General features: G+C 35.2%; 1 protein-coding gene across 1 annotated transcript in view; it reads right to left on the bottom strand.

Annotated features, from left to right (window-relative positions):
- Nucleotides 1-27,343, bottom strand: part of DCDC1 (doublecortin domain containing 1) — a 274,158-nt gene that overhangs the window by 104,453 nt on the left and 142,362 nt on the right. Inside the window, exons 15-18 of the mRNA XM_045577759.1 lie at nucleotides 24,787-24,905; nucleotides 19,065-19,125; nucleotides 14,733-14,867; nucleotides 13,897-14,054 (exon numbers count right to left, since the gene is read on the bottom strand). Of these exons, the coding sequence (XP_045433715.1) occupies nucleotides 13,897-14,054; nucleotides 14,733-14,867; nucleotides 19,065-19,125; nucleotides 24,787-24,905 (473 nt within the window). The remainder of the gene's footprint in view (nucleotides 1-13,896; nucleotides 14,055-14,732; nucleotides 14,868-19,064; nucleotides 19,126-24,786; nucleotides 24,906-27,343) is intronic.

Raw genomic sequence — 27,343 nt, 5'->3', positions numbered from 1 at the left:
GGGTCCTGGATTGGAGAGGGTGCATGCATGAATTTCATACACTGGGCCTCTAGTCAGCAATATTAGAGATTATCATCAATATTATCATTATGATCCTTATAAAACCATCACCAACCTTGATCCATTATGTCTCAGTAACAGATAATATAAAAAACAAATTATTATACACAAGTGTTGTCCCTAACTGACCTAAAGCATTCAAAATATAACACATAAATATAATATGTATGTTTTATGTATATTTAGTGAAATAAGGAATAAAAAAATAAAATCAATACACATTATTTAAAAGAGCATGGCATGAAATAGAGTAGTAAAGAAGTACAGATTATGACAGGGCTCTTGTACCCCTTAGTTTTTATAACTACCTTAACATTAATGGCCCAAGGGTTTATTTTTTGTTTTATTTGTTATATTTCAAAAGAACTGTTTATTCAGATAGGTATTTACTAAGTGCTCATTAATAGAATATGCAAGGCACTAATCCTATATAATAAAACCCTAATATGCAAATTGACCAAACAGCAGAATGACTGTTGGAATGACTGGTTGCTATGATGTGCACTGACTACCAGGGGGCAGACACTCAATGCAGGAGCTGCCCCAGCCTGCAGGCCCCTACCAGTGGCAGTAGCAGTGGCATGAGGCGGGGCCAGCAAGTGGGTGGTGCCAGAACAGCCAAGGTGTGTGCTAGTGGGGTCCCTGATCACCCTGCTGGTTTCCCCATAGATTGGCCCTGATTGCCGACCAAGTCTAGGGCCCCTACCTGTGCACAATTTCATGCACTGGGCCTCTAGTCTAATCACAAGAATTAGTACTACTATTATGACCATTATCCAGATATGGAAAACTGACAGAGGTAAGTTACATGTCCAAAGACAAGTAACTAGTAATTTTTGAGTTAGAATTTAAACCAAAACAGCATCTGCATTCTTTTTTTAAAAACATATTTTGATTTTTTTACAGAGAGGAAGGGAGAGGGATAGAGAGTTAGAAACATTGATGAGAGAGAAACATCCATCAACTGCCTCCTGCACACCCACTACTGGGGATGTGCCCACAACCAAGGTACATGCCCTTGACCAGAATCAAACCTGAGACCCTTCAGCCAGCAGGCTGATGCTCTACCCACTGAGCCAAACCAGTTAGGGCAGCATCTGCATTCTTAATCTTTATACTGCACTGCTTTTGTAGGAGGGAGCTGAGCACATAAAGCAGAGCTATTCTTGTAGAAGTAGAGAAATGGAAAATCTTGCATATCCTCAGTGGCTCTTAGAAACAGTTTGGAAATCCAGACTCTAAGCCAATTCCTGTTAATCCTCAGGTTTGACACTGTGAGTACAGACAGAGCTGGATTCTATTCAAGGTGGAACCAGTGTTAAGGCAAATGGGTAGGCTGCCTGATAGGCCTATAATTGTGCACATAAAGGACATGTTGAAAGGACATAGGAACCAACTTGTTCACTAACATTTGATGTTTCTAAGATCCTTCTTAAAGCCTCTTATCTCTATGAAGTCCCATAATTTATTTGCCAGATGTGTTCATTTTCAACTTAATATTTCTTTGTTTTCCCTTAGTGAACTATCACATCTTCCTGATGAATGGAAATGGCTAAATATTTCTTTCCATTATCAGGATTACCTTCAATTCTAATTTTTTATCTTTCTAGATGCTAAATCCTTTCATACCATTCCTCTTGACTTTAAAGGCAATTCAAACAAGCATTAGTTTTTTATTATTTTTAGAATAACGGAGAGCAGAAATAGAAATTTGATTCAGCTAATGAATGTAAATACACACATCAGAATAAAGGATTTGGACATCTGAAGTGTATTTGTTAACTTTTTCCTTCTTTTAAGTATCATACTTGTTTCATTTTCCTGATTACTTACTATATATTTAAAATGAACTGGAAAAATATGTGATTTTTTGTTGTAAATTCAACATTTTGTGCATTCTTCCATGTTTAATAATACCTGTCAAATCCTTGAAAAACACAACAAAATGAGCAGAGTCTGAGATTATAATAATTTGTTTGGACTGTGATTGCTATGAAGATGAAGACTTGATTCTCTAGGTCAATTGACAAATAAAATCTGTTCTGAACTTTAGAGGTCAGTTCTAGAGTTGAGAGCAGATTTTTGGAAGCAGAAAATATCCCAAAATTATTTTGTTTGACCTGCTTCACCTTCTGGACTCCTGGTAGGCTTACCACCTTTGGTATCAATTTCTCTGTGATTAATAGTGCTCGAGGCATGGAGCACAGTTGAAGACTCAAATAGTAAATTTGACTCAAATTCTATGTTCTAACAACAGAACAGTTCTCCTGGGGAACAATTCTATTGTTGGAAGTGCTTTCCTTTAGCCTATATCTAAAAAGAGATCTCTCTCTCTCTCTTTTCTTTTCTTTTTTTTTTTTATAGGAAGGAAGGAAGCAAGGAAGGGAGGAATAGAGGAAGGAAGGAAGGAAAGAAGGGCAAGTTTAGAAGCTAAAAGTAAAAAATATGGGACTTACAAAAGATATATTTTTCATATGTTATAATGTCAAAATTTTTCTTAATTTCAAATTTCATAATTTAAAAAGTAACTATCAAATGTTGATATTTACTAAAAAATATAGTAAGTACTTACTGTGGATATTTAATAATGTGATAATTAATATGAATGTGATAAAAATACTACATAAAAAGCTATGTCCAAAAGTATTAATATTACTTTAATCTGTTGATTCCTCATTGAAACTCTACTCTGACAGGCAATTACACTATAGGGTTATAGGTCACTGTCCCTGATCTAAATAACTTTACACATTAGAGCATTTTGTTTGTTGTTGTTGTTTAGAATTTGAAATTAAAGAGAAAAAAACAGTCAAAGGAAAATGTTTCAAAAACATTTTAATAAAACATATGAAATGAATGACTTAAGCAGTGCTTAAAAATGTACTAGGAGTTATGATTTTTAAGAGGTTGGCCATCCTCTAAACGATAACCTGTTTCAGATCCTGACTCTCCCCCTTACTAGATTTTTGACCTTGGACTACTAGTTCCACACTCTGTGTCATCTGAATTGTAAACTGGAGACAATCTTAAATAAATTCATATGGTAATAAATGCAAAATAGAGTTCTGGCCTGAGACAGGTAAGCACTTAATAAACCTTAGTATTTCATTTCAAGAGATAGGGAGAAATGATGCAGGAATTCTAGATAATTAAGGTCCATGTAAAACAACAACAAAATATGGGGAATTTTAAAAAATATGACATTCACAAAGATAATGAGAACTATGCCATCAATTATTTATAGACACTGACTATTTACTCTTTTAAAGAAATAACCAGGAACCTGGCTTTAATAACAAGTATTTAAAACATTGTCTAGGTTATAATCATTATTTTAAAAATATTTGTTAAGTTAGTAAAATAATGTGATTTAGTCCCAGAATCCCCAAGGAAAAAGAATAAGTTATGTACTCATTTGTGTTTACAGAGTGGCAAAAAGAATACAATTAGTTGCATTCCAAACAGGGCTACATCATTAAAACTTAAGCCCAAAGTATGAAGATGAATAACAAACTAATAAAAAAATTTAACATTATTAAATACTAAGTAAAGATAGGTGCAGCCATAGGAATAATGAATTTTAGAAATAAATTGAAAATTATATTGGCCATTTGAAAATGGGAATATAGTTATGTAAAAAAAATAAAATAAAAACAGAACAGAATTTTACGGGGGAAAAAATCTAAAAATATATACAATAGCCCAGCGGGTATGGTTCAATGGTTGAGTACAGACCTATGAACCTGGAGGTCACAGTTCAATTTCATGGTCAGGGCATATATCTGGGTTGTGGGCTTGATCCCCAGTAGGGAGCATGCAGAAGGCAGCCTATCAATGATTCTCTCTTATCATTGATGTTTTTCCCTCTCTCTCCTTCTCTCTTCCTCTCTCTGAAATCAAGAAAAAAAATATATTTTTAAAAATAGATACAACAGAACCTTATTTTTTTTTTTTTTTAAAAAAAATGCTACTAAAAATTTTATAAATATTACATATTTCCCCAGAATGAAAACCACTTAACTCACCCAGTCTTATACCTGGCTAGGCCAATTTATGTACATTTGTGTGTTTGTGCAATGGTTCTTGGGCTTTAGATTATATGATTGGAAGATGCACACAGGGGCAGGATCTGGAAGTTCATTTCTAGCAAATTTCTAGGAAATGCTGATACTACTGGCCTAGGAATCACTACTATAATAGAAAGAAAAGTAGATTTAGCTTCTGGAAACTAAGGTTCAAATCAAAGCTCTGCCAGTTACTGGTTGACGCTAGAATATCAGATAAATTCTCATTTTCTTCATAAGAAAAAAAAAAAAACAAACGGTGAAAATGATAATTTTTATAAGAAAATATAAGGGAACATGTGAAACTGACATGCAGAAGGAACTCAAATTTGCTGAATTTGTATGTGCTAAGTTCAAACACGACTTTAATTGATAGCAATAAAAAGTCCATATATTTTCTACTGAGAGATAAAAAAGAACTTCATAGCATAGATTGCTGTTATTTGTGAAATGAGCAATAATGAAGGGTTTAGGTCCTTAAGACCTAGAACTGAGAGGTTTTTTGTGTTAAAATACGATATAAGGTAGTCTCAAAGTTGACTTTATGAGGTAGCCATACTTCAGAAGAAAAAAATAAAAACATGGAGCAAGTGAGAAAGCATTTCTAACCCTGTTTTATCCAGGAGGTCAGACAATATATCAGGAAACAGCTGTGAGCTAGAAAAGCTAGGTCACTAGCATCAAAAAATTGCAACTCCTCTGGGGTTAATGTGCTAAAACGCCAATGCATTGTATATATACAGGAGAAAAGATCTCAATCATGCTTTGCTCAAGGTATTTATAGTATGTAAAAGACCCTAAAGGAAGTTGCATATTCTGGTGCATGTCATAAGTGCCAAATTGATATAGCTAATCAAGGAAAAATTTAAGAGTTTCATTTAAAATACAGTTAAGGCCGAAACCGGTTTGGCTCCGTGGATAGAGCGTCGGTCTGCGGAATGAAAGTTCCCAGGTTCGATTCCGGTCAAGGGCATGTACATTGGTTGTGGGCACATCCCCAATAGGGGGTGTGCAAGAGGCAGCTGGTTGATGTTTCTCTCTCATCGATGTTTCTAGCTCTCTATTCCTCTCCCTTCCTCTCTGTAAAAAATTAATAAAATATATTAAAAAAAATAAATAAAATACAGTTAAGGACTGAGAAATAATTAAGACTTCTCATTCAGAAGCATTATCATGTGGCAGTATTATATTTAAAGTATTATGAGGGATTTATGCTTCTGATGTTAGTTTTAATTATTAATTCAGTCTAATAATGTTTTCTTGAGTTTTCCATGTCTGTGTAGAGCAATGTTCCAGTCTCTGAGTTAGATGGAACAGCCCCTGTCCTCATGCAGCTTAAATTTTCAAGGATAAAGATAGACAATAAGTCATAGTGAGTAAACAAAATGGCTTTAGACAGTGCTAAGTGCTATGAAGGGAGTAAAACAAGGTGGTAGTATGTGGGCACTTTTATTTGTATATGCAAATTTATACTATATAAATGTACCTATTATTCTAGTTGAATTATATACATTGATTCTCTTAATCCTCAGTGATCCTATAAGGTTGGTGTTGCATTATTCCCAATTTACAAGCGAAAAAATGGAAGTAGAGAGGTTGAAGTAAGTAAACCAAGGTAACACAGCTTGGAAGAATTTGGACTACGAGAATTTGGCTCCCAAATCCATGTTCTTACCTACTATATTATGTTATATCTTGATTTCACGTATTATCTCATTTAATTCTCATAACCACTACCTGAGGAATTATACCTCATCTCAGAATTGGCAACTAAAACACAAAGAGAAAAGAGAGCTTTTTTTTTTTTTTTTTTTTTTTTTTTTTTAACCCAGCTAGTATACACCAGATAGACATTTTAGTTTAGGACCTACAAGTGAGAGAAGGTAGAAGTAGAGTTTCCCATTCAGACCTTGGATAGGTTTACAGACAATATTGAATAAAACAGAAAAAAATAAATAGCACATTTTAAAAATTTAAAGTGAAGCAATATAATTCAAGGTTTGGGTACCTCATGGCAGTAAGTGACAACAAAGATTTATTATAAAATGCTTATTTGAAAGCCTTCCATAATTTCTGAATTGTGTACATTTATGGACATAAAGCTAATCCTTTGGAATACCTGGTTTTGACTTAGTCTCAAAGAAGCAGGGGCAATTAAATTATTTGTTTACTTTATTTTAATTCACAGTAAACAAATGGGAATTAATTAAAGATGTGCCAAAATACAAAGAGGCAGCAATATCAAGTTATTTGACTCTTCTCATTTAAAAAAATAATTATAGCCGAAACCAGTTTGGCTCACTGGTAGAGCATCGGTCTGCGGACTGGAAGGTCCCAGGATCAATTCCTGTCAAGGGCATGTATCTGGGTTGCGGGCACATCCCCAGTAGGGGGCGTGCAAGAGGCAGCTGGTTGATGTTTCTCTCTCATCGACGTTTCTAGCTCTCTATCTCTCTCCTTTCCTCTCTGTGAAAAATCAATAAAATATATTAAAAAAATAAAAAAATAATTATAAATATAGCTTTGCATCTCTGGAACACACAACAATTTAATGCCCTAAAATCTAATACCACACTCTAGTATATAGCATGAAAGAGTTAAAGGCTAATGCTTCAAGATGAGCATTTTAATACCTAGGAACAGTAATGTAATCTAACATGAGATTTTATTCCTAGAAAGTATAACTGAATTTAGTGAATATCAAAAGCAATTATTATATTAACACTTGACTTTATTGGTAAGAGTCCTAGAAATAAGAATTAGAGTGTGACTATTTAAACAGCTCACTTTTCTTAAAAACACAGAGTCTGACTATTATCAAAACTGACTTGTGCATTCACCGTCTCTGCAAAAATTGTGTTGATATTTAATGACCAAAATAAGAAGAATGTTCTATTCAAATAAGGTGATTACCAACTACCATCAACTATATGCAAAGCTACATAAATCATTTAATACAGTAATAAATCATATGCTATTGAATTCTGAAGAAAATCAGAATATGGCTCTTTCAGCTTTTAATGTGCTTTTCTATCATTTATAATTATATAAACATGAGCATCATTTATCTGCTTAAAGAACTACTCGTTATTAATTTACCTTTCTTTGAAAAGCAGGAAACTAATAGTTCTGTTAGCTAGTGCATCTCAAACCTGTTACCGAGAGAGAAAAACCTTGAATGCAGGAAAAAGCATGTCACCTCTTTCAAGCTTCATTTCTTCTATTCTATCAGGGAAAAAACCGTATGAAAATTGACCAATACAGGATAGTTTGGATTTATATTCTCTCAGAAGGGGACATATAATAAAGTGAGTACCAAATGCTCAGTGTTTGTACCACGCAGATTGCAGCCAGACTTATTTATAGTAGAAAGACTAATTTTATAGCAATTGTAAAAATGTAAATCAGGCTTTAAAACTGATTCAAGAATTGTATTTTATAAATGAAGCTTTTATTTTAATTTAAGCAGTTCTCTTATGGTATGATACACAGTATTCAGAATGTTCTGTTTTTGTTATGCTTGAAATAGTAGTGATGTTTCAGGAAACCAGGGAACAGAAACACCTGTTTCTTACCAAATTACATCTCCTAGTGATTATAATAATTTTATGGACTAGATTAATTTTAAAATGTAAATATTGCAATATTTTAAAGTTTAAATTATTAAATAGAGGTTTATTTTTAAAATAGCAGTGGAAAATGTGAACCAAAATACAGCATATTCTTGTCTATTTTAGCACAAATATTTCTACTAATAAAGCATGTATCAAGCATCTACATTAAAAATGTTTTGCATATCATATGTCAATTTTTGTTCCATTGCAAATATAATATTCAATTATTAAAACCTAGAAAATAAATGATAAATACAAATTTAACTCAGTAACAACTGTCAATATTTTGATACAGTTCCTTCAAGTCTGCTAACCTGTCCATCTGGTTAGCTTCCTATTTATCCTTTCTCTACAGACAATCAGGATAATACTAAACATATTTCATAACTTGCTTTTTTATGAGTATCAAAACTCATGAGACATGAAATTATATTTTAAATGAAAGATCAAAGATCTTTTTAATACGTGTACTCTTTTGAAAAAGTGAAGTCCATGCCAAGCTGAGTCAAGAAGAGAAATGTCGGTGTGATCCATGGCAGCTGCTTGCTTCCTTGGGAAGGAAGGGCCGGCTAGGAGTACAGTAGCTAGCAATCCCCTCAGCGCTCCCAGAGTCTCTAGTGGGAAAAGAACAAAGGCCTTTCCAATGCAACTAACACAGATGTGCCCAAGGCAGACTGTCAGAAACAGTTAAGATGACAGCTACTCACAGTTCATTATTTCCTTCTCACAGGTCACTGGGTGACAAGCTGGGTCAGTGTGCTTTGTCAGCTGTCCCAGGCCTTCCCCACCCCCTATTCAATGTAAATAAGGGTAAAGGGCTCCATGGGATAAACTAATGTAAACAAACACATTCCAGACACTTAAAGATGCCAGCATATGATACTTATTTTATTTTGGACCAAACTTAGAATTAAATATACCTACACATTTATTCAAGTAGGAAGTTGAATAAATTTCATTTACTTTACATTTCATTTACAAATGGTTGTCTCTTTCCTTGGCTATTTCTAAGTACATTCATTTATATATTATATTTGTATTTTTTATTCTTTTCAATTACATATTCTTTATTAAGATTATTTGCTGATTAATAATTTCCCTGTTCTAAAATTCTATTTTTCAAGTTTCCAAACCTCATTTCTACATCTCACTGATATAGGAAGCAAAAATATTCTCAGTATGGCTAAAGCAAACAAAAAATATAACCCATTATGAAATAATCAGAACCTTACATTTAGGACCTTACACACACACACACACAAAAAAATTCCTTTTTCTTCAATAGAAAAAAGAAGTTTTCCACATTATAAAAAAAAAAAGAAAAAAGAAAAAAAAGTATTAATAATCAGATTGCTTTCCACAAGTGTTTGAAATGTAAAGTAAATGAAATGATTCTGACCAGATGACAGTTTGAATTGTGGTGATACAGTTTTTTAAGAATATAACTCAAAATAATGCTCAAATAAAAATGGCAGTAGCCTAATAAAATCCTTTATGATGTAATTCACATAAAATTTTATTATAGTAATGACTTAATATGGCTTCTCAGTATGATGGCATTCTGTTATGAAATCAATAGAATAAAAACTGCTAGGAACAAGGACTAAAACTATGGATAAGAGTATGGGCTATATATCTAAAAGGGTGTGGGTGCGAATCCCATCTTCCCCATTAATCAGCTGTATAAATAAGCACATTACGAAATCACTCTGAACCTCAGTTGCTTATCTTCACAGATTATAAGGTTACCTCTACCATCATCTTATTATAGCAATAAGTAAATCAATCTATCAAGTTATTATAATTAACTATTTAGCGTGGCAGTTGGCACATGCTGTAAGTATTCAACAAATGATAGCTATTAGTTACCTGTCATCAAATTTAGTATATACAAAGCTGACCTGAACCACCATTCAAGGTATGAAATACCCTGGTTAATCATGACAAGTTATATAACATTTATATACAGACAACAGTGTGATGGTGCCCATAGAAAAAGGGGAGTAGAGGTCAGCGAAGGTGGTCAAATGGGGGAATAAATGGGGGTGGAAAGAAACTTTACTTTGGGAACTGGACACATGATGCAGTGTGCAGAGGATGTTTTATTGACTTGTACACTTGAAACCTGTATGGTTGTGTCAACCAATGTCACTCCAATAATTTCAATAATTATAATAATAAAAAGAAAATTGCAAAAAAATGTTAAAAAAATCTAAACCCTTCATTTGTAAGCCTGTATAAACTAGTAAATCTATACTATTGGATTCAACAAGGAATCAGGTGTTCAGTCTCCCTTCATGTTTTCTACTTCTTCTTATCTTTGCTAAAAGCTGCATATATTGACATATTTTTTATTAATCCCTTTCTAAACTGTTCCACCTTACCTAAAGGCCACTTTCCAAGATATCCAGTAAAAAATAATAGGTCCTGAAGATTTGGATAATTGCTAAGACAAAAACATGAATGGAAAGGAAGCTGTAAGACTTTGGGCTCAGAGGGGCCTGCCTTGGATTACTAGCTGTAAGGCCTTCCCCATCTAACTTAAACTCTCTGTGCCAAATTTCTTCATCAGTAAAACAGAGGTTAAAGCATTACATACCTCATAGATTATTGGAAATAATGTACATAAAGACCTCAAGGAAAGTCAGTATCTATATACATAAAAGCCTAAGCAACCATTATGACTGAACAACTGGAACAACTGGAATGACCTGTCCACTAGTCACTATGACATGCACTGACCACCAGGGTGCAGATACTCAACACAGGAGCTGCCCCCTGGTGGTCAGTGCTCTTCCCACGGCCAGCTAGCTGGCCAACCTCTCGTAGTTCCTCCCCCCTGCCAGCCAGCCCCCTGATAGGCCTTGATCACCAGTCAGGCCCAGGGACCCCACCTGTGCACGAATTCGTGCACCAGGCCTCTAGTGAGTTAATAATTGAATACTATCCCTCATTGTCACATATACCTGTTGCTACTACCAGACTTTCTGTCTTCCCCAAATTGGGTCACTTGTGGTTGTCTCTTTCCTTGGCTATTTCTAAGTACATACATTTATATATTTGTATTTTTTATTCTTTTCAATTACATATTCTTTATTAAGATTATTTGCTGATTAATAATTTCCCTGCTCTAAAATTCTATTTTTCAAGTTTCCACAACTCAGATCATTTCACATTATTCCTTTAATTTTGGCAGCAATTTTATTTTTTATTTTGTAAAATTGATAAAAAGCAAGAAAATGTGAAATTGAAGCAGTGACAATACGATGCACTGATTTCCCTCATAAACCTAACAAGACAAACTAAAGTTAAAAGTCATCAATATGCCAAATTCAGTACTGGGTTCTAATTTTGCCCAACAATTCCTTCCAAAGTGGGAAAAAAGTAATTGCTTTAAGTATTTATTCTTTACTCAAAATAAATTTGTTAAGGAAGAGAAAAAGAGAAACTGAAATTGCATTTATTGTGGTAAATTGTGGAGGAGGATGATAGAATGCAAATAAATCCCTGTGGCTTTAAGGAAAATAAAGAAGGCCAGAAGAGGGTGCCCTGGGAAATTTCTTATAAAATCCTAAAAGTATTTACCAGTCAATTCACAGTGATTAAAAATCACCTATCTAAATGCAACCCCATGAAAAACTCTTTTGTACCTCTACTTGTTTTCAGAACATTTTCACAACTCTTACTGTGTGCTTATACATTTCTGGAATTTTAAAGACATAACATTTAATTCTAACAACTCAAACGAATTGTGGTATGTTAACTGACATTAACTGCTTTGTTTTGGGAGTGGCCTCCCATTTTCTAGTACTCTAAGCGTTTCTCTCAATGTTCCATCATCAGCTTGTATTGCTTCATGGAAACACAACAAGAAAACATAGGAGACAAATCCCTAAACTATCCAATGCCCTCAGCCCCCAGAGAAAATATTTCCAGGCTGGAAAAGAAGGGAGTTACAGAAAAGTAGGTGGATTGTCTACTGGGGTCCCCGAATGCCAACCCATCAGGGCCAGGGCCAGCAGGAAACAAACACAAAAACACCAGCTAGGTTCAGGAATCTGAGAGCAGAAGGAACAGGTGCTTCCTTGAGTAGAGGTAAGATAATGACAAGCCCCAACTTTCTTTCCAAAAGCAGTGGCTGCTGAATGAGTCTGGAAAAGTAAGTTACAGTGACCTCAGGAAACAGTGTTTGAGTTCCCCCGTGCCCAGATATTTCTTAAGCTCCTGTTTTACATGAAAACTTCAAGCATGGATCCCAAGAGACTTATAGACGGAGAGTGGCCTAGCTGCCTAACTGTAGCCTTTGGTCCTGTTGTGAAGCATCAGGGAGTTGAGAACCTTGAATATGATTAAAAAGCAAGGAGCAGTTCCCTATCTATGATACGGGAGATACTAAGTTTGTTACCTTGTTTAACTGTACCCCATCTTACTAATAACAACAAAACCAAAGGATCTGAGGTTTACATAACAAATTAAAGAGACAATAAATTGAAGAGTCACTTTGGTTATTGGGGGGAAAAGTGTCTTTTCTGAGACAGGAATATGTAAATTCAGGCTGTAAAAAAGTTTTTAACTGAAATAAAAAGTTGTCATGTTGCACACAAACTTACACAAACTTACACTATATCAATAAAGCTGTCTAAAAAAATTTTTTAAGAAAACATAAGTTGCTATTTTTTCATGCAACTGACATATCTACCTATAGTTAATATATTTAAACTTAGGAATTCTCCTAAACTTTAATGAGTATGATAAGTACATCAATCAATAGTCAATTTCAAATAATTATATATTAAAATTGAAATTTATAAAGTCATTTTGGAATTTATAACACCACAAATAATAATAAATTTTAATTTTCTAATCAAATAAAGAAACAGTTTCCATTTTCCAACCAAGGATAATTTTCAATTGGTTAGTAAAATCACTGGTGTTCATTTTATTTTAGGAACAGAAATTATGTCAGTCAGTTAAATTATCACTACTTAAGACCATCTATTATGCACTCATCATCAGTTCTAAATGTAATATCTTAAAGACCTCTTGGTAGTTTTACAATTGTTTATATTCTTATGTCTTCCTTAATTATGTTATTTTGTGCTACTTTAGTGCAATCCTTTCCAAGTATGCTTATAAACAATACCATACAATGATCTTTAATGAAATATACATAAATGTCACCTCTCTTGATCAATTGTGACCCAAAAACTACTGTGCTAGAAAGCCAAAGGGCTTTTGAGATCTACACTGAGAAAAGATAAACATGCAAATTAGCCATTACTCTGCTACACCAAGCCACACCCACCAACCAATCAGGAGCGACTATGCAAATTAACCCAACCAAGATGGCAGCCAGCCACAGAGCTGGAGCTAGCAGGAGGCTTGGGTTGCTCCCAGAAATGGAGAAAATCTTGCTTCCTGGTCTGCCCTAGCTTCCGCTCAAGGCTACAAAGTTTCAATTATAGAAGATAAATAAATCCTAGATACTTGCTTCCAGCTAGCCTGGCCTCTGCTCAAGGAGGCAATGAAAAAAAGAAAAGAAAAAGTAAAAAAGGAAGGGTTGGGACCTTGGGTCACTGGAGGGTGATCAGGCCAAGACTGGACATCAAGGACTGTTGGGGTAAGCAGACCAGCAGGGGGCCAGTTGGGGGTGAGCAGGACAGTGGGGGGAGGGAGCAGTCTGGAGTGAGCAGGACAACAGGGGGTCAGTTGGAGGTGAGCAGGCCAGTGGGGAGGGAAAGTGGGGGCAAGAAGGCCAGCAGGGGGAAGTTGGGGGTGATCAGGCTGGTGGGGGCATTTGGAGGCAAGCAGGCTGGTGGTGAGGGGCAATTGGTGGTGAGCAGGCCGGCAGGCAGAGTGGTTAGGGGCAATAAGGCAGGCAGGCAGGTGAGCAGCTGGAACCAGCAGTCCCGGATTGTGAGAGGGATATTCAACTCTGGTTTAGGCCCAATCCCTGTAAACCAGCAGTAGGACATCCTTCGAGGGGTCCCAGATTGGAGAGGGTGAGGCCAGGCTGAGGAACACAACACCCCCCACATGAATTTCGTGCACTGGGCCTCTAGCATTACAATAATCATTAAGAAATCAATCTTACCAGAAACTGAAGGAAAACAGGAAATGTCATGGAGCAATGAAGCTTTGTGCTGTCAGTGCCCTACCTCTGAGCAGAAGCCTTTGGATGTTTTTCCTCCAGTCTCCTCACCAGTGCCACTGTCAGCTGCCCTGTCGCCCCAAGAGAACCTTCTGGCATCAAATGGGTGTCTGAAGGTTCCGACGGTTGCTCCAAACCAGGGATGCTGGCACTTTTCTGCAGAACCTAATAATAGGAATAAGTAACTCTTTTTTACTGAGTGGAAACATCTAAACTATATATATCCTGAAAATTTAACATTACACTTTTCTGGTTCTTCAGTCTTCTTCATCATGCAAATGAATCATTTCTATGGGGCCAGAACAAAAGAAAGCAGTCATCAAAACAGCTAGTGTGTCACCATTTTTTAATAAAAAATATTCATACAAGTACTAGTAGCCCTGTGTATGAATCCGTGTGTCAGTAGCTCTCTGCGGGGCCGCTCTGCCCACTGCCCAGAGGCTCTCCATGGCCTAGAGGCCCCTCTGTAGCTGGGTGCAGAACGCTCGCCTCATTCTGCCAGACTGCTCATGCTTCCCACTCTCAGCATCTGCCCTCCCCTCCCCAAAACTGGGGATCTCTGGCGGGGCTGAGAGGACTGGTCTCCACCATCTTGTGGATGGGCACTGCCATCTTTGTGATGGAGTGACCATTAATTTGCATATTACCCTTTTATTAGATAGGATACAGGTCTTTATACAAATATTAATGTACAAACCAAGATGTATATTATGTGTATGATTATAAACGATAAGTAACATTAGAATTCTTGTTTATTTCCTGAAAACAACTTGCATTTTTTTCTCTTTTCAAAGTACATTTTAGAGATCTATTTCTGTTTTGCCTCTGGCTTACTGCACTGACCTCTTCTGCTAAGCTGCTGCCATGTTCCTGATGAGCTGTGGTCCAGGTGCCATGGTGAATGTGATACTCTGTCTGGGTCACATCCATTGGTGCCTTTAGCTCCTCTAAGTAGGTCAGAACAAACTGAGGATAAGCCTGTAGGAAAAGAGGAAAAATGTAACACCGGCCTTGTAAGCAACAGCCAAAAATCTATCCAACTAGAATGATGCTGGGGGGGTGGGGGGAGATAAATTAGATTAATAGTAAAGAGGTATGGCTAATAAACTTTGCACTTCATTATCAATTTCAGATCAAAATCAAGTCAAATAATTTTCACATTACAATTTCTAATTTGTTGTTTGCTTTGATCAAGTTTAACTTGATTGCTATTCTTCACCCTTAGATAAGATTAAAATATTAAAGCCATGTTACATATTAATAATAATAGTTAGCATTTATTGAGTTATTTCCACATAAAAGGTATTATTGTAAAAGACATTGCATATATTATATGTAACATGTAGTTGCTGTATTGTTTGGGAATATTCAATTCTGCTCTAGAAGACAAGAAAACAAATGGGATGGATGAAATTCATTAGCTGCATTAAATATAGGCAAATTAGTAACCTGAGAAGTGTCAGACAGAAATTAAGTAGAGCAAGTGTATATGAACATAGATAGAAAGGGGTAGAAGGAAAAATAGCCATTTAATAGTCATGATTTACTAAACAACAAACAAAGCAACAAATATGTATGTTGCACTAAACATAAATGAAGCACGTGAGATTCACAAACATCATGAGATCCATAGTTGGCCACCCACTGCTGACTCGTGTTGGATCCTGTGCTGGATAAAGTCCATAGCTGCCCATCAAGCTAACTGGGGAGCACAGTTATCAGCCAAGTGTACTTGCCAAGCAGCTTTCATAGAGCCCGTGTGTATCAATGCCTCAGGGACCTTTTCTCCACTGGGCCCCTTTGCTCAAATGTCAACTCTGGTCCTCGCAACCACATCATTAGCAGGAAAGAGTGATGCAATACAATGAGATTCTGATAACATGGCCCTTCAACCCTCTTGCACCTTAAGTGTGTTAACCTAGCCCATTGCTTTTCCCAAACATTTTGCTTTATATTTTGAGTCCATTTAACAAGTATGATTTGAGCATTTTAATTTGGTTGATGTACCTTTTTGTTCCATGATTCTAAGATAGTCTATCTAGGAGCATATTAGGAGACTACTATTGCGTCAAAGCAATTTCCACATGATAATATATTTCTATTTTAATCTTTGCAACAGCTCTTTGAAATAAGTATTATTATGTTCATCTTAAAGACAAAACAAAACAAAAAATGACACAGGGAGATTAAGCTATTTGCTCAGTGTCATCCAGTGTTTACTAGAACATAATGTTTAGATATACAGCCTCAAGTATGATATAAACTCTTCTTTATTAAGGTGTGGAACTAAAATTCTAAAAAAAAAATAAGAGAATGTGTTCAGTAAACACCAATAAAGGCACTAAGGTCCTTTTATTCTTCTGGGGATAGTGATATTGAATAACTAAATTTTGTTAGAAAATGTACAACTAAATGTGCATGTCAAAGTTGTAAGGGACTTCAAAACCTTAAATGCATATTACTAAGTAAAAAAAAAAAAAAAAAAAAAAAGGCAGCCTGGCCCTCACTGATTTGGCTCACTGGATAGAGCGTTGGCCTGCAGACTTAAAGGGTCCTGGGCTTGGTTCTGGTCAAGGGCACATGCCTGGATTGTAGACTCGATCCCCAGTGGGGCCTATAAGAGGCAGCAGACCAATGATTCTTATCATTGATGTTTTTATCTCTCTCCCTCTCCCTTTCTGAAATGAATAAAAATATATTTTTAAAAAAGCCAACCTGAAAAGGCTATAAACTGTATGACACCAATTATATGATAAAGAAATAATTTGCATCTCTGTATTGATTAGTAATGTTGAGCATCTTTTCATATGCCTGTTGGCCATCTTTCTCTTTAAAGAAATGTCTATTCAGCACCTCTGCCCACTTTTTAATTTGATTGTTTGTTTTTATGGTGTTGAGTTATAAGAGATCTTTATAAATTTTGGATATTAATCCCTTATTGTATGTGCTATTGGCAAATATCTCCTCCTATTCAGTAGGTTGTCATTTTGTTTTTGTTGGTGGTTTCCTTTGCTCTGCAAAAACTTTTAGTTTGATGTAGTCCCATTTGTTAATTTTTTCTTTTGTTTTCCTTACCCATGGATATATGTCCAAAGAAATATTGCTACGAGAAATGCCAAATATTTTATTGCCTATGTTTTCTTCTAGGAGTTTTGTTGTTTCAAGTCTTACCTTTAAATCTTTAATCCATTTTGAGTTTATTCTTGTATATAGTGTAAGAAAGTGGTATAGTTTCAGTTTTTTGCACATATGTGTCCAATTTCCCAACACATTGTTGAATGGACTGTATTTATCCTATTGTATGTTCTTGCCAAGGCTGAACTTTTTTATTTGGTTTGGCTATTTTGAGTTTTCTTCTGTCATATATTTCCTTTTAATGTCCTTTGCTTATTTTTCTATTGAAGTATTTATCCTTTTCTATTGTTACAACAGACTTATTCTACTACATTAAGTATTGAATATTATTCAATTTTCTCACATTTATATTGCAAAGATTTCCCTATTTGCCATATTTCTATACTTACTTTTGCTATTTTAGATTTAGAAGTTTTAAAATATTTTTATATACTCAAAGCTATTAGTCTTTTCCTTTATGGATTCTATCTTTGTTTGCATGCTCATAAAGATATCTACTGTGGGTTAATACTTGAATCCAAGCTTTCTTCAAAATATTTCTTTTAAATATTTTATGGTTCCATGTTTAAGTTTAAATATTTAATTTAGCTGAAACTGGTAGTTTGTATAAAGGAAGTAATTTAACTTTATCATTTTGCCAATAAATAGAGGGATTGTTAACATTAAAAATAAACAAACAAAAGAAAAAATTATCCAAGTAAAAACAGCAATTGAGTTCACTACTGTGTTTAAATTTGTTCATTATTATTATTATTATAAATAGCTACAAATTATTGATTAGCTAGAATCAATATGCCAGAATCTATTGATAGGCCAGAATCTGTGCCAAATACTCAAAATGTTAGTATGAATATCTCTATTTTGTAGACAATGAATGTGAAGTTCAGAAAGGCTAAATGATTTGCCTAAGGCTACACAGCTAAGTGGTAGAGCCAAGATTAGTTATTAATATCCTGAAGCAGTAATTTTTTTTAAAATTAATGAAATGAGCTCCATTTATGAACCAGCTGCAAATAATTATCAAATTATCCTCCATTTTAGCCTTAACTAGATGGATATAGTTGTGAATCTGACTATATTTAGATCTAATTACAATTTCTAAACCTCTACAAGAATGAAATGACTCATGAAAATAGCTTTGCTCTGTGAATCTAAAATAACTTTAAAATTTAAGAAATCAGCGATTGTGTTTGGGAATGTGACATTAAAATTTATAGAATAAAAATTTTCTTTAAAATAATATGTATAAAACACAAAATAATGCGTGATGCAGCTATGAGGGAAAAGGCCTGCCATTTTTGACAACATGGATGGCACTGGAGAATATTATGCTAAGTAAGATAAGTCAGACAGAGAAAAACAAATACTGTATGATATCATTTAGGTGTAGGATCTAAAAAAGCCAAACTCATAGAAACAGAGAGAAGACTGGGAGTTACCAGGAGGGTAGGAAATTGGGGTGATGTTGTTTAAAGATATAAACTTGCAATTAGTAGATAAGTAAGCTCTGGAGATCTAATGCACAGCATAGTGTTTATGGCCAATAATATTGTATTATGACTTCAAACTTATAATTGAAATTGTTAAGAGAGTAGATCTTAATTTTACCTCAAAAAGAAGTGGTAATTATGAGACATAACTGAGGTGTTAGCTAATGCTCTGGTGGTAATCATATGGCAATACATACTTGTAACAAACCAATATTTTGTACAATATATACAATATTATATATGAGTTATATCTCAAAAAAATAAATAAATTAAGATAAAAGAAAGAAAACTGAGGCCCTGACATGCTGGGTGGTTTCACAGCAATAAATTATAGAAAATTATTTTTGGCTTTGGAAAATTAGTGTTTTAAAGTCAAACAAAACCTCAGAGGAAAGTATTACATTAAATTAAATTATAAACTTCTAGGCACAGAGTAAAATCATCTGTGCAAAAAAGCATTTTTTCACTCTCAACAATAGATAGTGCACTTTATACAAATCTGGAACGGGAAAAACTTAGGAAGAAAAGCTGTGGCTTACAAAGCCCTTACCTTAGAATAAATGCAGCCATCAGTTCCAAACACCCACTTCTGAGAATCATTTTCTTTATGTCTATAATGAAAATATAATTAGATATTGGCAACTTTTCTCCTCATTGAAACATTTTCTAGCTTTCAAATAAAAACATCATTTTCCATATCACCTGGCCAGAGGACAGCCCACACTCTCCCACGGATTCTACCATTCCATCATCACTGCCACCTCAGTAGGTAAAGCCTCTTCTAAGACCACCAATTCCTTTGGTACACACAGTGCTATGTAGTCTGTGTGTGTGTGTGTGTGTGTGTGTGTGTGTGTGTGTGTGTGTTGGGGCGAGGGGGGGACGGAGGGAGAAAGGGAATGTTTGTGTGTGTATCACCAATGGCAATAGTAATTAAGAATTTTGGAGAATAGAATTGCTAAGAATATCATAGAAATCTCTGCCCCCACCCCCCCCCCCCCCCAAAAAAAAATACTGTTATTGAGATAGAAAGAGCCTGAATTAAGTATAATGAGTAAGAAAATGGGATGGAGAAAAAAAATCTTTTAAAAAAATATTTTATTGATTTTTTTACAGAGAAGAAGAGAGAGGGATAGAGAGCTAGAAACGTCGATGAGAGAGAAACATCGACCAGCTGCCTCTTGCACACCTCCTACTGGGGTTGTGCCCGCAACCAATGTACATGCCCTTGACCAGAATCGAACCTGGGACCTTTTAGTTTGCAGACTGACGCTCTACCACTGAGCAAACCAGTTTTGGCTTTTTTTTTTTTTTTTTTTTTTTTTTTTTTTTTTTTTTTTTTTTTTTTTTTGTGATGGAAAATTAGAAACCTTAGGCACCTGTTTCTGAAATGACCAGAAAATTTTATTAAGAAACATGAAATTTTCTGAGCTAAATCTAAGAAAGAAAAACTAAAATGAGATGAAGCTAGTCATACTTAAATTAACTAATCAGGTATTCATTAATATTTAGAAACCTTGCAAAAGTAGGACAAATGAATTAAATTAAGTGTAATGGGATGTTAAACAAGACTTTTCCTACTGCCTCTGAGTTTTGACAGGAACATTAATGGTTGAGAATAGGTGGTGGCAGGTACTGCTCTGTTCTAAAGCAAGGGGCTCTCTGACTTGGGAAGAACCAGGGAAGGCAGCAGTCCCAAACTGTTCCAGTGCATATGTGCTTTTCACTCACATCCAGTTTACAAGGAAACTGGATGTGAGTGAAATCGCATTCTCAGGCTTGAGACAAATGTAATGGTTGCTCAATTTCAGCATTGGGTGGGGTGAGAGGTGCTGGGAGAGGTTCATCTTCCTAGAGATCTTTGTATTTTGTAATTAATAAAGGGAAAAAAATAACCTTTAAAAGATGTCTAGGATCCAGAACGAAAATTTATGATTATAACAATATTAATTAATGCCCAAGAAAACATTCCTTTGAAATATTCTGTTTGTCAGAGGGTATAAGCAAGAAGGCATTCCATGAGCACAGCTCAGTTTGCGGGAAATTTCACAGGCTAGTACTCATCGTTTCTCAATTGACTATAAGAAGGATGATCACCATGTTTCACAATTACAAATCCACATTCCCAACCAGAGTCAAATGGCTCTGGTGTCCTCCAATGCTTTCCGGAACGAAAGTAGGATCCACAGAGACTGGGGAAAAGGGATTTCTACTCCATGATTCTTAACATGGTAAGAGCGGAAAGAAATTTCATCCATCAAAGCACACATTGTGAAATGAAATGTGGGCAATTTTCTATGTGATGTTAACATTTCTGATGGCATCATCTACATGTTTGAATATTACTTTGAAGTCCACTGTATGGCAAACAGTCCTTCCGACATTATGTATTTGATAGAGTCTACCACTCTGGTTTAAACTAACTCTTAAACTTTAAGACTTGACTAATGAGATGATTTCAATCTCTTTGAATACCTGATGATGTCCTATCTGCTTACTTGTCTTTCTCTCTTCACACTTAACGTTACAGACACACTTGTTCATTGTATCCAATGGTTCCTTAGAGAACCATTTGTTTAATCTAGTTTAGATTAATGTTGGCCAATTATCACTCTATTTTTAGCAAGACCTAAGTGGGGGAGGGGAGAGAGAAGTAGAACAAAAAGAGTATAACTGAAAGTTTAACATTGAAATAAGAAAAACAGTAAAGATTACCAGACAGGTAATAGAAACTAATAAAGCAGGCTAAAGCTAGTGTGAGGGTGGCAATTGGGAATGGTAGAGAATAGAGCAAACCAGAGGGTATATGTTCTATCTAAATGGCGAATATGTTCCTGCATGACTGGTGCCATGAGAGAATGAAAGTCCATTGCATCCCATTCTTATTTTTTTTTAAGAAAAAAAAAATGAAATTTGTATTTTTGTGTGAAATCTCCCTATGTCTATAGGCTTACAACGAATTCAAAAAATATAATAATGTGCAGGCCAAACAAAATCCATGGTTCTCTAATATTTAGTTTAATTTAACCTCTGTGCATGAATGTGTGTATGTTGCTTTAATTAGTTTATGAATTTAACTAGAGGCCTGATGCAAAAAATTCATGCAAGGGGCTCGGCCCTTGCAGCCCTGGCTTCGTCCAGAAGGACGTTTAGAAAGTCGTTTGGCTGTCTGGTTTAATTAGCATATTACGCTTTTATTATTATAGATACTACAGGTCAGATTCTACATACCCACATTCTTTAAAAATTAAGCAAAATTAAGATTTAATGGTGGTCTGAAGAAGAACTTTAGTTCTTTGGTTTGTTTATAAGATGACCAAAAAACTTTTGGAGGAAAAATATCTTTGATTTTGAAGTTTATCACTTTCAGATTATCTTGGTAATGACATCATTGTTCTGTTTTTCATTCACTTATGGTCAGATGTACATCACAGAAAAATACTAAAAATACAAATATCTGCAAGCACTTGATATATTGAATAAGAATAAGATGAGTGACACTAAATGAGACATAACTGAACTAATGAGGCATGATCTGTTTATAATATTCTTTGTGAGTTGTCATGTTGCTACTTTAAGTGCTAGTTCTATTATTTTTAGCATATAAAGGGCCATGTCTTGATTCATAGCTTTTGTGAAAATTACATTATACTACTTAGGAGAAGAAAAGAAAATTTGTCTCCAGCAGCTGCTGGGGACATGAGGATACTTATTATTGTTTATAATGAAATAGGGTTATGTTAAAAATAAATGTCATACAGGCACTCCAGGTGCTGAGGGACAGATAAACATATTTGAAAGCATATATCCAGAGTGAGGTAGCTTCACAGTTCATGAGAACCCCTAGTTTTCCCAATCTTCTGCTATCTTGTCTCCATCTTACAGTAGATTTTGTTTTTCAAAAAAAAGGCCAGTTGCATTAATACAAAGGCAAATGATCCTCATTTGCATAGGGATCCTCCCTTTCTACTGCCCAGTTCTCCCTCTCTCCCCCTCTCTTCTTTCCTTCCTTTCTAAAGTAAACCACATCCTTTCTTATCAATAGAGATTTTCAAATAAAACTACACTTTTAATTTTTTAAAATAATCTCTTTCCTTGCACATGCTCTAATCTCCATAGGCAACAAGGACATCCAGTTTGAGGCTTCAGTCCCACCCAGTTCTATGGCAATCCTGGCCAGAGTAGCATGTGAACTTCAGTGGGTTGAGACCACATCAGCATCGGTTTTAGTATCCAGTTAGCCCATGGAGAGCCCTGGGCATAAAGAGCATGTTCATCCAGGGATCTGTGAAACCTTTCCTAACACCTGCCAGTTCAGCTAGTCCACTGATAACTCTCCCACCGAGAGTAGTCATTCCTCACCATTTCCCGGTAACAGTCACTCCTTACCCATCGTTTTCATTTTTTGTTTGTTTTATTTTCTTAGTTTTGTTTTGTTTTGCTCTTTTTAAATAAAACTATTGAGAAAGAATTGACATACAATATAAAGTTTCTCACATATCACTGATATTTTGGTCATTTCCCCCCCCCCCCCCCAATTTTTCTCTGTGGCTTTCATTATGAATAGTTTCTATTGTTTTCTTTTCAAGTTCATTAATATTTTCTTCCACAATGTCTAATCTGCCATCAGTCATATGTTTTTCATTTTATTCATTGGCATTTTCATTCTAGAAATTGGATTTGAATCTTGTATATCTTCCATATCTCTACTTAATATGTTTAATCTTTTCCTTAGCTTTCTAAATATGTGGAATGCAGTTATAATAACTGTTTCAATTTCTTGTATATTAATTCTATAATCTATATAATTTCTGGGTCAGTTACAATTGACTAATTTTTCTGTTTGTTATAACCATGAACTAAATGAGCTAAAGCCTCTGTGGCCCCATGTCTCATGGTTTGGCCTTGTCATTATCATCATACATTGATCCTTAATATGTCTCCAGTTTATAGTACTGATTCTGCTGCAGGAATCTTGTTACCCATTCCACATCAGCACCACATCAACCTGAGACTTGATTTGAGTTTGCTAATCCTTCCCTGGGAACTGTGTGTTTAGAATGCTACTAGCACTGGCTCGTTTGTATGCTGCCAAGCTAATACCTCCCTCTCCCCTTTACCTGTTTCTCAATGAATGTATACTACTTATCCACTAAGATATCTGCTACTATGCTTGACACTAATTGGCAATTGTCTGACTAGACTTTGGCATACAGGCATTGTAATGTTGTGGCTAAGAATAAGTTGTAGAGCCTGACTGCTTAGGTTTGCATTCCTGCCGAGCCCCTTGGTAGGTTCGACCTTGAGTAAATGACTGACTTCTCTATGATTCAATTTCCTCAACTGTAAAGATAATAATAATATATGCCTTCTCCGGTTGTTGTGAGGGTTAAATGTGACAGTATAATATAAAGAAATTAGAATGGTGTGGGGCTCAGAAATTAATTTTTGTTAGAGTACCTGGTATAGCCAGAATTTATACATGTGAATCTACTCTGCAGATCACATTCCTGATCATGATGTGATATTCTAATATCTGTTGTACAATCTGTTTTACATATTAGAGAAAACTTCCCTTCTGTATAGTGGCTGGGCTAGTTTTACTGGCTTCGCCCTAAGCACAAACCTACTGCCTATCCATCTAGGAGTAGCTTTCTAAGTTCAGAAGTACAACAGGGTTTAATAGAAGATAAATGAACATGAAACAATATTTCTAAACTGCTGAGTATAAATCAAGTTTCTTCTTAAATTTTTAAATTTTATTTTTTATTTTAATTTTTTAAATCTCACATCTGAGTAAAGGACAAAACAAACAAACAAACAAACAAACAAACAAAAAAACAGAAAGGGCATTTTAAGTGCTTTACGAGCCATCAGTATCTTGTCTCCTTAATTTTTCTTTTACAGTTCACTATTTTATATTTAGAAGATGGAGAAAGGATAGGAGTACACATAGGACATTAAATTTTTTAATTATCAATCAAAATAGAAATAAAGAAATGAGTTAAATAATTACAGATAAAGCAGTAGCTTGTTTGCATCATAGGTACATGTTGAAGGACAACATTTTGCTGTTTAAAATGTCTAAGAATCACTACCAAACTGGGTGGGATATGTTTTCAAGGTTATTTCAGATTAGAAAAATTAATATCATGTTATGAAGATAAATTTAAACACCTAATGAATATTTCATCTAAGTAGCATGATTTGACTGCTCATAAATCTTGGAAGAAACATTTACTGTTTTGAGGTAAGTAACGCAGAAGTATTACCTTTTCTGGAGGATTAATTTATATCCTTCCAGTGATGTTCCCTCAGTGGCCTTGACTCTGATTGGATGGCCAATAGCTAGGCAGCCCTGAGTTATGGCTCGGCTCAAGATCATTCCAGTCTGCCAATGAATAGAGAGGGGAGACAGGTCTAAATAAGTTAAAAGAACCAGAAAATTCAACAATGTGTCACAAATAGTGAGGTCATTATGCCTGGATAACCCCGGATATTAACAGTTGCTGAAAGTGAAACACTACCCACAACTTAGTGATCAGTGAGCCGTGCTCAGAATCAGTGATCTTCCCTGTCCGACAAGGGTGGCATTTTATAGTTCAGCGCAAAATAAAACAGGTCTTGATATCTTCATTTGTCCTTCTTTTCTGTGCATATTTCACAGTGCAGCGATTGGGGGTCCATCACATGTCACTTCTTGTAGTTATAACTACAGCACTTCCTCAAAATATGCATGCACAGAAAAGAAAAGAAAAAAGGTGCAGTGAACTGAAGATAGAAACAAATTCTTAGCCTTCACACAAGGTAAAGCCTTGCTCTGGGTCTAAATATCACGGGTTAAACATTTTCAGATGACTTGTCAGCTGCATTTGTTTTAAGTGTTGAAATTCTCTAATAAGGAAATTGATGGGAATGTTGTTTGAATGTCCATGTAACTATCACGGGTTAAACATTTTCAGATGACTTGTCAGCTGCATTTATTTTAAGTGTTGAAATTCTCTAATAAGGAAATTGATGGGAATGTTGTTTGAATGTCCATGTAACAATTTTCTCAGTGAATCAACACATTTTAAATAAGTGACAACAACTAAGGAATCCACTTACACATTTGAAAATTTGTGGCATACAAAATTCTCTATTTTTACAGGTAAAAAATATACTTAAAAAAAAGCCCAAGCTGGTTTGGTTCAGTGGACAGAGCATTAGCCTGCAGACCGAAGGATCCTGGGTTCCATTCCGGTCAAGGACATGTGCCTGTATTGCAGACTCTAGTCCCAGTAAGGGAGCATGCAAGAGGCAGCCCATCAATGATTCCCTCTCATCTTTGATGTTTCTTTCTCTCCCTCTCCCTTCTTCTCTGAAATCAATACAAATATATTTAAATAAATAAATACATAAATAAGGAAAAATATTCAATCTAAAAACATTTTCAAAATTGTTTTCTTTTTTTGCATGTAACTTATTTCTTAATGTTTTGTGGTGTGGGAAAGAAATATATGATGACTTAAGAAAACATTTTTAATTTGGTTCTAATATAGGCACTGAATGGAATGCTCATTTGATAATGTTATAGAAAGGAAATGGCTGGGGGTAAGAAAAAGACTCACCATTTATTAAGCACTTTTTATCTACTAGACACTATGCTTGAATCTCAAACATGCCTTCTCATATAACTAACTTCATTTTATAGATGAGGAAATGGTGGCTCAGAGCAGCTAAGTAACTCTCCCCAGATATATATTTTGAATATCACAAACAAACTTCTAGAAACAGCAGAGAATTACAAAATAGAAGATCTAGGAAAGAACCTTCCATATCTATGGGTCCAATGGGTGATAAGGTGTTCAGTGCAGTGGTAAAACTGAAACACTACCCTCATGCTCATAGCTGGTCAAGTATAGAGCAGTGTCCCATATTACAGTGAAAAGACACATGTTTTGAATCTAGAGAGACCAAGAAACCTTCTTTTACCCTTACTAGACTCAGTTTCTCTCAGCTAAATAATGAAAATCTGCAGTTTGTAAATGAGATAAGTGTGTATATGATGACTAACATATAGCAGATGTTTAATAAAATGGCAGGCATTATTATTATTTAATCAGACACAAAATACAACTTTAAAAGGGCTAATACTTCAAGTCTCCAAGTTGGAAACATATTTAGGAAATATCTCATCTAATCTCATTATGCCTTATTATATAAAATGAATACTATTTCTTAGTACCTTTATGCTATAATTATTCTATATATTTGTTTTGAACTCCTTGGGAAACTAGAAATAATAAGTAAGGGCAATTTAAGATTTCATTGAGAAAGTAGTTTCGAGCTCCTCTCCCCCACCCCAAACTAGCAGCAAACTTCCCTGCTGACTCTGCACCCGCAGAAGTGCTAAGAGGAAGCAAAATTTATCCACAGTGAGGAACGGAGGGAGACACAGGAAGGGTAGATACAGGCTATGGCATCTCTTTCCAGACATAAATATTTGGTGGCAATTACAAAACATATTTCAACAGTAAGAGAGAAGGGGAGGGTGATTATATGCTCTCAATTTAAGTTAGATCCAAAAGTAAAATAATAAAGTAAAAATTTCATGCTAACACACAGGTATAAATCTGTTAAGCATTGTTCACATTTTGTGCTCAGGGATTTCTTATAAAACTATCCTTACAAAGACCACATGCAATCAGTACATGGTGCTCATCTGCCAGGCTCCATGAAGCACAACAGTGAAGACTGAGAGTGGAAGCAAGTGACATTCAGACAAATCTCAGGAAAATGGCAAGTCTATGGACTATACATAAACTCTATGCTGGGTGTAGATATACC

The sequence above is a fragment of the Pipistrellus kuhlii genome, unplaced genomic scaffold, assembly GCF_014108245.1.
Source record: "Pipistrellus kuhlii isolate mPipKuh1 unplaced genomic scaffold, mPipKuh1.p scaffold_m20_p_9, whole genome shotgun sequence".
NCBI lineage: Eukaryota > Metazoa > Chordata > Mammalia > Chiroptera > Vespertilionidae > Pipistrellus > Pipistrellus kuhlii.
This window is presented reverse-complemented; position numbering and strand designations above follow the sequence as displayed.